Genomic DNA, 10785 nt, shown 5'->3' with positions numbered 1-10785 from the left:
AGATGACTGCATTTACTCCTTTTGAAACTAGAACTTTTTATTCAAAAACATAATTAGTAACTATAATTGAAATTATGACAACCTAATTGAATCAATTAAAAACATTATTGCCTATTGATAGTAGAACTGTTCCAATTATGGGAAAAAGGCATAACCAGGCCACGTTCGCTGGTGACGTTTTCAGCAAAGTTAGACCACTGAAATGAAGTCACCGAACAGAAACCATAATGTCTTGAGCTGCTAACCTTGCAACAGCCAGCAGAAGGCTCTCCCATGAATGCAAAGAAATATTTTCTTAGTTTCAGTTTATTCAGAAAATTGCATTCAATATGTACTGTTTACTCATATTTAAACTAACTGGAAAATAAAAAAGAAGTTTCTATTTCTTGTGTAAAAATTACCATGAGATGATAAGATCTGCTAGTTTTAAAATCTTCCAAGATCAGAATCTACCAGAAATAATCAGTGATATTTTGTTTCATTAACAGGTTTAATCAAAGCATGTTTTAGTCAACTTATTTTTCCAGCATGTTTAAGATATTGCCAGTCAACTAATTAAAAGAATTCTAAATAACCACTTTTCTGCAAGCTATTTGAAATCTAATTTCCATCTGAATAGAACTTGCTGCAAAGCACGAGCAACAAATAACAAAAAGAGATAGGCAACATTTACTACTTCTCAATGTATGAAACGTAACACTTAAGAACCTCAGTGAAAACGTCAGGCTAGGTAATGGCTTTAATATATACTTACTGATGTAAATCAGCGGCAGCCAGCCTTTCTGATCCTATGAGTCACCGACTGAAGTCTCCATGTGGTTGAGTGGTGCAAAACTCATGCCAGGTACCTGTGAGAGCTGCGGGTAGGGTGGAGATCCCAGAGAGCACCTTCGGCAGGAGACACAGGAGCCACCGGGAGCTGCTTGTGGCACTGTGGCAGGGAGGTGCCGGGCCGGTCACATGCGCAGGGACAGGCCTGCTTTTACCCATGAGCAAGACACGGCATTACTCACCAGCCGCCCGCTGCCATAGCCTCGCGCTTAGCCAGAGGACGCAGTCCCAGCACATGACACGCGGCTCAACAGCTTACCAGCTACCGTTGCCCGGCCCTGGTGTGACCCATCTCCAGGGGGCACAAAGGCTTGCCAAAAGAAGTCTAAAAGTGGTATGCACGTGCATGAAAATATGTTGGTCTGGTTACTAACGAGCAGAGAGGAGAGCCAACTTCTTGGGGGGGGGAAACATCACCCAAAGTACAAATACAAAACAAGGCAGAAATTCATTATCTGAATGAAGCTTTCCTACTTGCTGATTTAAACCATGATTAAATTCGCAATTCACATCAGTGTAGCCTGGCGTTGCCTTACCCTAAGTTCTCTATATTTTATTTATATAAAATTAGTAAACTTCCTATGACATGTCCTGGATTTTAGAGGGCTTGTGCAGCCAGAAGTGCTAAAGAAAGAAAATGCTGCACTGCCGCTTTTTCATTTAAACATAAGTAATGACATCAACAAACCTCAAGGATATGCTCCAGTAACAGGGAAATGGTAACAGAGAATGCCTCCCTGTTTATTCATATCTTAAGCTGGGGAAAAGTCAGGAGCAGTATCACTATTAATTAGGCTACAAACTACCATGCAGTGGAAGATCTCTTGCCCCAAAGTGTAAAATCCCAAACTGGTACAGCTTGGCAGAACAGACCACTGGTACTCTCAGAGAAGGAAAGGAAAGAAAAAAAAAGGAAAAAGAAAAATCAGATCACTCATAACTTTACATCAAGTATATTTCATAATTGTATGTTAAAATATGTACCCACATCATAAAACTTTAAAAAAAACAAGTATTCTTAAACATATGTACAATGATGCAAAAATATGCCTAAATACATATCTAATGCAAAAAAATAAACCATTTAATAAAAATCTCCCTTCAAATGTCCCCTTGCTCTTCAACGCCTTAAAAAAAGAAGAAAAAAAAGAAAAAGAGCTCAGTAAACAAACGAGTTAAAACACAAACAGACTGGCAAAAGCTGTGTAAAGCAGACATTTAGGCATCCAATTCAGCTTTGCATTCTCCTGGATTACACCAGAACTACTGAGCCACCTGAGTTCCAGGTTCAAAAAATCAGCCTTGTGGTTCAACCTGTAAGAGGTGGCACTCATTTTCCATGGCAGCAAGAAAGTTAATGATAATCCAGCTGAGCACCCTTTAAACACCCTTAAATGGAGGTGAATTTCACCCTATGCAAGTATTTCTTGTTTTCTCCCATCCAACAAACAATATGGACTAAAGTCTACCTGAACAATTGCAGTGGGAGAGAGACTTCTGTTGTTTAATCACCTGTTGTTGAGTTCTATCTTCTTTCTGCATTCTCTAGGAAACTGCAAACAGGGCTATGGTCTTAAACTTCCAAAGTCCCACATCTTGTATTTGAGACAAGACAGTTTCACTGGGAATCAGGCTCCTAAATATTTCTGAAGATCTGGATCTGAATGTCTGAGTCAAATGAGACACTGCAGTTGTACAAGAAAATGCTGCTCTGGTTCTTATTTGGATGTGTTTAGATGACTAATGTATATATTTTATCCTGCTAAAGCAACAGCTCTCAGAGTGCACTTGGTCTGTATGTGAAATATAGTTCTTGTTTGCAAAAGCAATCTGAAGAGCTTTCAGTATTGCTCCCTATGTGAAAGGTGGGAGGAATTCAAGCTCTGCTTAAAAAACGTGCTATAAGGCACTGGTGCAGCAAGGTTTGTGATGAACAAAGTTTTATGACTTCTCTTTTCCAACTGTTTAAAAGCATGTCCATCAAATCAACCATAAATAGCAATAAAAAGACATTAAAAAAGCCCCAAACCTAAGAAATCAACTTAGAGTTGAAACTTAATTTATGACAATCCCACTTCGATGCACACTCTAGCTCTTGCACTTTTTTTTTTTTTTTAAACTCACTGTTGGCTCATGCTCGCCCTATATACAAAAATCCCCCTGCCAAGTTACAATGGCACATATTCTGCCGGCATATCTGAGTATCTCCTACAAAGAAGAAATTTTTAGATGACTGCAAAAGGCTACACATTAAGCTTACAGATAAGGAACAGACAGGAACATACATTGGCTTACACACTGTACATATCTATTTAAAACTTTAAAGAATAAGAATATACACAAAATATACACTTAATACACAAAGTAAAACTGCCTTCAGCATTTGATATTTTGGAGGGTGATGCATTTTTTCTGTTAAAATTCCACTCCTGGAACTACCCCTGTGCTAGCTCCTCTTCATAAGCAACAGGATCACTGCAAAGTAAATTAGTTCTTCATGTATATGCAACAGCATCAGCAAAGGCTCAGCCTCTAGTCATCACTGTCACTCCCAGACTCACTCAACTGCAAGTCATTTCCTATGGAAAACAAAAACAACAAAACACAACAAGGGCGTAGAAGTTAATTCACATTTCATTGCAATCAAACCAAAGAACAGTCGCATTTAAACTAAAAAAGTTAAGTAAGAATAACACAAGAATCAAATGCAAACATCATTTCAGTTGTTTAATGAAACTGCTCATCATGCTCAAGAACATTATAAGCTGCACAAGGCTATTATATTGCTTGATCCAGGCCAAATCGAGACTCCTTGGCCTCAGCTCCCAAATGCTGTCTCCTGGTGGGAGAGCAGCATTCCCCTTGGTAGCAGCCATGGAAGGAACTCCACCCAGCCAAACTCCTGCATATGGCTCTGGGGCCTTCCCTGGCTTCATTGACCCTATTAAATAGACTTTTTTGTTTCAGTGGGGTTTGGGTAGCCAAGGCAAGGCCTCCGTGTGTCAATAAACCAGAAAGAATGTTAAGAGTAATTGCAACTCAAGGCTATCAGCTGAACTAAGCTGACACAGAGTGTGAAGAGGAAGAAAGGCTAAGCCCTCCCACAAAGCGCAAAGAGAGATCAGACACAAGAAGGCCTAGATGTGGATGAAGCCTACAGTCTCCGAGCTCTGCCTAGCAGACCTCTTTGGTTTGGGGGAGGAGAAGGGGTAGAAAAGTGCAAAAGTAATGCTCCCATTCTGGTAACTGAACTTAGGTCTCAAGAGCATTCTCTCATGACCTGCCCCAAACACAGGTCCCCCCCCAGAGCAGCTATGCAATGGCAATTGACCTGCTGAAAAAAAGCTGACCCCCCCCGCTTGGGTTTGGGGTGCTTCTCCCCATGTAGATGGGCACCAGAGACTTGTATGCTCAAGAACATTAATCAGGGCGAAAATCACTGCCTAAAAACAGGAGCAACCTTACCAGTTCCCAAATAAAGGTTCACAAACCCTCCCAAGGTCAGAGGCTTCTTAAAATTCAGTGATCTAGTACCTGTAGTCACAGCCCAAGAGGAGCAGGGAAGAGGCATCTCAGAACCAGAAAGTTTGGAAGCTACTGCCTTAATCAGAGCCTACCTCAAAAAAAAAAAAAAAAAAAAAGGCAAGGGTCCTACTGACTTTGTTGAACTCTGGATTTCACCCAAGGGTCACCTCAGGCATTCATTAGTGAAAAACACCCTGACTAGCCTCTCCAGTTTTTCAGCAGCCCTTTTCAGTATTGTCAGTATAGTATCAGAACTCGTCTTCTTTAAGCTGGAAACCTTACATTTATCTGCATTTAAGCTCCACCAATTCCTTATGTGTGGGTGCTGAAAGATGTACTCAAACATGCCTTGGGAGGAATTAGGAATGCTTTATAATAACTAAGTTCTAATTTCGTGTTAATGCAATATTTTAACTGAGTTAGAATACACCTGATCTAGCACAAAACACGAACAACACAGATGTACACCACCTCCCCTGAGACAGTCTGATAGCACAAAACTATTCTTTAAGAATGTTATTAGCACTTTCTAAACAACAGAGTTAGTTGTATTGACTCAATGCTTCCAAACATCATAGCTATAGCATTTTAATCAAATATCTGGCACTTTAAATTTCACTTCAAAACATGAAATTTGAGAAAATGCAGCTGAAACAAATACAGTATAAATACTCTGACAAAACATTACAGCTAATAAACAGAGAGCAAAGACTGTGCGTTTATGATTACAGCACAGTCTTGTGTCATTCACACTTCTCTACTGACTTTTAACCAACTGACACATGTGATAACCCCACTATTTATTCCTAATCCATGTTTTCACATTAAAATAGTTCCTCTCTTCCATACACCATACCCCTGCACTGATGCTTTGCTGCCCACTCACTCCACCTTGAGGCCCAAATCAAGGCTCAGCAAGGTAAATGGGGGCTGTTGCACTGATGTTCACAGGCTCTGGACCAAACTTAAGTAATTTCCACACCTTCAGACAGGCCTCAGCCTTCTGTTAAAAAAACTCATCTGCATATTTCAGTCTGTGAAACTCCCTTCGATAACTATTTGGAAAACTGTACTTCACAGAGTTAGCTTAATGTGCTAAGAATATAGGTGGTCTCAGGCAGGTTCCCACAGCAGTAAGACACAAGCCTTTACTTACGGAGAGTATTCATGAGCTGATTGCTTCCTTGTGGCCTGCTGGTGCCATTAGCAACAGCATTCCTGTTGTTATACTGCTGGTGTGGTGGCTGGGAAGGGGAAACATGTGCTGGCTCTTCCCCCTCACTGCTGGAGCTTTCATCTTCACTCCCAGATGAGCTCTCTGAATCCGATGAGCTGCTTCCACTGCTGCTACTCATCTGCTCAATAATTTCAACCTCTGCTCTTAGCTCTGAAATAAAAGGATGTTCATCTGTTTGAAACCATGAATAGGGCCCCATGGAATTTGGGAAAAGAATGTGAAAATGCAATAGTTTTGTCAAGTATAATTTATCACATCTAAATATCGCACATAAGAGAAAGAGACAGGAAGGAAAACCAAAAAATTCTGACAACTTTTTACCTAGCTGTTGCAGCTGAATTTAAAGAAGAGCACAGTTCAGCATCATAAAGCCTTCATTTCTTTTATTATTATATATATACTTCACACTCTTGAAAGCATTTCCTTGCTTCATTATTTTCCATAGTTATACACTCTACATACAAAGTAAGTGTATTTCCTGATAGAGTTTTATGTGCCAACAGTCAGCCCTTTTTTTTAGAAGCATCTAAACATGCAGGAACCTAAATTCCATTGAAAGTCAGTAACATATAGGCTTTTGGAAAACACAGAGGGAGAGAGACAGGGCATAGGAACATGATCACAACAGAAATTGCCCTGACTTAAGATAATGTATGAAACTGCTCCTGTGCAGAGTCACACAATTCATTTTAACTAAACTTCAGAAGCAGCCACATAACATCAGATAACTTTGCCGTGGGGCAGATGAGAACATTCATGTGTCAGACAGTGGTAACAATACCTTAATCTGCTATAGTGCTTACAAATAGCTAGGAAATACAGAGACTACTCTGAAACTGGGAAGTTATTTAAGTCAGCTACACCCTATTTTAGGGTTTCCAATACAAAGACACAGTGGAATAGCACAACACCACCATCAGCAACAGTCAGTGTGGGCCAAGGTTGAACAGCTACTAAGGTAAGTCACCCCAAACCATACCATCGCTTTGTATTTTTACATTTGTCATAACTATAGCATCGTAGACACTATTATAGGACAACTTCTTTGTATCCACCCACAAAGTCAAGTCTTTAATTACTCAGTCCACCTAGGCAGGTTTCCAACAGACAGCAACATTCACATTTCTGTTAGGTAAAGCATATGAATCTCTCAGAGTTCAGGCTTTTGTTGTGCCAGCAGTTCTGTACTGACCGGATGAGAATTGAGTGCTTGCCCTGGAGAACTCAAAGGCTACAGGGACAAGAAAGAAAGAAGAGAGGGAGCATGCAGGTGTTATCATCTCTACACGACAAATGGGAAACTGAGGCCAGCAGTAATTCACCCCAAACTGGACATGGGAGATACACAAAATGAGGTGAACCCCAACTCCTCAGCTGGGGGCATCTTACTGGTGTATAGCATAGGCCAGATCATGTAAAATGAATCTTTCTTTTATGGAAAAAATGGCACAATTTTAATGTTCCTTATCTTGACCTCCTTCAGGAGTAAGGCTGAGCAACTGGAACTCAACTCTTTTTCAAGGAGACCTATTTTCCTTAGGCTGCTTAACACTTTGAAGTAACCAGCTAAGCTTTCAGCCTCTGCTCTATTTGCTGAAGAGAGTTCTGCTAGCCAAGCATGTATTGGTTTGAGAAACAGTTTCCTTTTACCAGTTTGAAAACTGCTACTTTTCAATTTTCAAAGTTCATAGCTCAATTTCAGTTATATTCAATTAGAGGCAAGGAAGACACATTAAAAGGGAACAACCAGGTGGCTAACTCCAGCTGGCTATTTAAGGATAGTGAGGCTCCTGCAACCTAGTTCCTGAAGCTCGATCTCCAACAACCACCTGCATTACTTGTATTTCGTTTGTATGCTATAGTAAAGAGTAAACCTACCTTTTCATCTTTAATAACAAAAAAGACCACTGGATGAGGGCAGAAGAATATAGGATTAGCCCAACAGAAGATACTATGTTGTACTGTAATGTCTTTCTCCCTCATCTCCCTCCCAGTACAGTCTCACTGGCTTTAAAATTCTATTTCATGCCTGAAGTCTGAAATACAGACAAATAGGCACTTCCAAATCACTGTTCTGAGCCTGCTCCTATCTAGGATTTCAAATTGTAAATGTTCTCTCTGTTTAAAGCTAAGAAATTACAGGGGAAAACTAAAGGAAAGGTAAACAGGAATCACTGTTCTTTCCCTTTAAAATGCCCAGATATTTTCCCTGTCTTAATAATGTAAAATTTCCACATGCTTCTAGTGACCATTACAGTTGCTAATGATAATGTGTTGTTAAAATAGCCTGGATTGTAGCAAGCACAATCACCTGCAGCCCCCAGTCCATATGGTGAAAAGATTCAATAAACAAACCTATAAAACAACTAGCATCTGAGATTACCCACAGATGCTTACAGGGCTAGAAGGTCTAAGGCTGAAAAGAGAGTGTGCCTTGGCACACAGGGGCGAGAAGAACATTCCAGCCCAGAAAACAGCTATAAAATGGTGTGAAGGAAAGAAAGAGAAAAGGGTGGTGGAGCAATCTAAAAGGCTTTGGTGGTAAAAGTGAAAAGATGCAACAAGAAATGCATTCAAGGGAAATAAAGAAAAAAAATCTGAACAAGAAGTCTGAACTTGATATAGTAGGTGAGGAGATAACCAAAGAAAGGAAGCAATGTCGTCTGACAGATGGGAAAGGAAGATTAACCTGTCTACTAAATTTGAAATAGAATTAGAGATGAGTGTCAGACCGAAGAGTGATTGTTTTCTACTGAGGAAGCAGACAAGAGTCTGTAGAAGAGTTTTGGTTATGAGAAGGGAAAGGGAAGACACCTTGGAAGAAGTAGTAAGGCCCAACACTCGACAGGTGTTATCAGTGAGAGTAGTTAGGGACAGGAACTCATTTTGAGTCCATTTTCTAATCAGTCTCATGGGCTGGCAGCTTCCTTTCAGGTCTCTTTTGTCTCTTAATTCCTTGTGCCCAGTATTCTAAATGGCTCGTCTCCACAGATGAGAAAAAAAATAACTGTTTTCACTAATGTTACAGTGGCTGCTGCATCCTTAAAAGTCCATCTGGCAGAACTCCAACAGGACTATTAAGGAAGTCTGTTCAAATCCCTCCAGTGTCACCTTGTGAAAGATGGTGGCTAAGCCTACAATGATACCAAAGCCTTAGAGAAAAAACACATCTGCTTTATAATTGTTAGATTTTGCATTTTCCTGTTTGCCTGTTACACTTACTGCGGTCATAGTTACTGAAGCCTTGGCTAAATGCTGCCTTGCAGTGCCTTCAATTAAAACAGATGTGTGTGTGTGTGTGTGTGTGTGTGTGTGTGTGTGTGTGTGTGTGTGTACATGTAGATATATGCCAAGCTGAACAATGAAAGTCAAATCTTTCTTGAATTACTTTTTGCTCCATGAGATCAAATGCCTCACACTGATGCACTTTAAAGTTTAAAAGATGACAAGAGTCAGGATGTGCAGCAGTTACTTTTAAGAAAGCTTTTCATAGAGTATATTTTTGAACACTTGCCTTAATGGAGTCTACATCATCTGAAAAGGTTGACATTGCTAGAGGAGCCTTAACTTTTGCACGTTTCATGTTACAACTTTAGGCTTTCTTTCAAGAAAGTAAGACAGCTTACTGTTTTATACTGGCAGTCAATGCAGCAGTTTTCTAGAATAAAAAAATAATTCAAGGTCAAAAATCATTATGCGAGCACAGAACCTTTCTCAGTGGGGCTGTTTTCTGTATATGTTCTGTATCAAATATCCTAATTTTTCAGTAATCACAGGACAGGGTTCATGCTTCTTCTCTGAACAATAATAAATTATGCAGAACTTTTAACTAAAGCCCTAACCTTGGCCTGCAAAAATACCAAGGACTTTCAGAAATTAAATTCAGCTTTAGGGAAAATAAGGCTCTATGTCCATAACAGAATGCTGTTAATAATGGTGTGCAAGGTGGAGAGAAATCAGCTTGATCTTGGCACTTTGAGTATGCAGAGATGGCAGCTAGAAGAGGCAATATTTTACAGTGAAGTGCAGTAAATTTGATTGAGATGTCCTTGAGAGACAAATACAGTTCTATGGCATAATCCTTACAGACTACAGCTGCATTTTAGGTAAACAAGACCTACTCAGATTTTTAAGCACTGAATTCAGAGTTTCCAAAATAGACATATATTCCTGCATTTTTTCAACTAGTGCGCACTTTAATTATGTCAATGTTATTAAAAACATTTGTGTTGTGGTCAAATATGCCTGATAAATGCCAATAATTTCATGCAAATAAATGGTACTGTGGTATATGCGTGCAAATGTTCACTGCTCAATGAATGTGATCAGATGTAGCCAAGCATTCAAAAGAACAAGCTCTTAGCCTCTCTTTTATTCCTTTCAGGCAGGAGGACAATATAAAAGCTTGCAGGGAAAGATATTCCTTTGGTGCAGAACCCTAGAGACACCCTCTCAAAGGCCAGCATGGAGGAAAGGACTGCCTCAACTCGCGTGTGCTCTGCCTCGGACCTTAGGCACAGCAATTTGGGCAGCTGCACAATGGGATGGATGTGAGAACTGACCTACCTAAAGGTTCATTTCACAGCTCACTTGTAAGAGAAGATATGGGAATGTTAGCTGAAGGCAGCGGGGGGAGGCAGCAGCCTGCACTGAGCTTGGCTTAAAACTATCGTTAAACCATACCATCACAATGGCTGTATCTTACCATACCCTTGAGCAGGGCATACTGGGAGCAGGAAAGGTCACAGTGTCACAGAGCTGCTTCCAATCACCTCCTTTGGGGACTGTAAGTTCTGTGCTGTGTCCATTAAAGAAACAGGACAGACGTTCACCTTTACATTTATTTTTTACAAAGGAGGTAGTTCAACCAAAAGGAAAGTCACTGCTTGAATGGAGAGAACACTTCAGTCCTATTATCTTTTCTTAACATGTATCTTTATGGCCAAAGACTTTTGAGTTCAAAAGAGACCATCTCATGGCTTGTACAGTTAAGTTGTATTAAATACTGTCATTGTATCATGGTGCCATTTTGGTTCTGCCTTTCTCAGGTAGATTCTCATGACATAAAAGGTTTAATAATGTTGTCACTCCATATATTCAATGCTGAAGTGATACTCAGAAACTTACATCACTGAAGGATTGAGGAACTCCTAGAAAAGTTATGGTGAGCATCTTAGAAAAGTTATAAAGAG

General features: G+C 40.0%; 1 protein-coding gene across 1 annotated transcript in view; it reads right to left on the bottom strand.

Moving 5' to 3' along the window:
- Window positions 1–1768: 1768 nt before the first annotated feature.
- EAF1 (ELL associated factor 1) overlaps window positions 1769–10785 on the bottom strand; it is a 20504-nt gene continuing 11487 nt past the window's right edge. The window contains exons 5-6 of the mRNA XM_064506105.1: window positions 5513–5743; window positions 1769–3410 (exon numbers count right to left, since the gene is read on the bottom strand). Of these exons, the coding sequence (XP_064362175.1) occupies window positions 3364–3410; window positions 5513–5743 (278 nt within the window). The 3' untranslated portion in view covers window positions 1769–3363. The remainder of the gene's footprint in view (window positions 3411–5512; window positions 5744–10785) is intronic.

Source organism: Dromaius novaehollandiae, chromosome 2 (genome assembly GCF_036370855.1).
Source record: "Dromaius novaehollandiae isolate bDroNov1 chromosome 2, bDroNov1.hap1, whole genome shotgun sequence".
Lineage (NCBI taxonomy): Eukaryota > Metazoa > Chordata > Aves > Casuariiformes > Dromaiidae > Dromaius > Dromaius novaehollandiae.
Note: the sequence above shows the minus strand (reverse complement) of the source record. Positions and strands in the feature narration are given on the sequence as shown.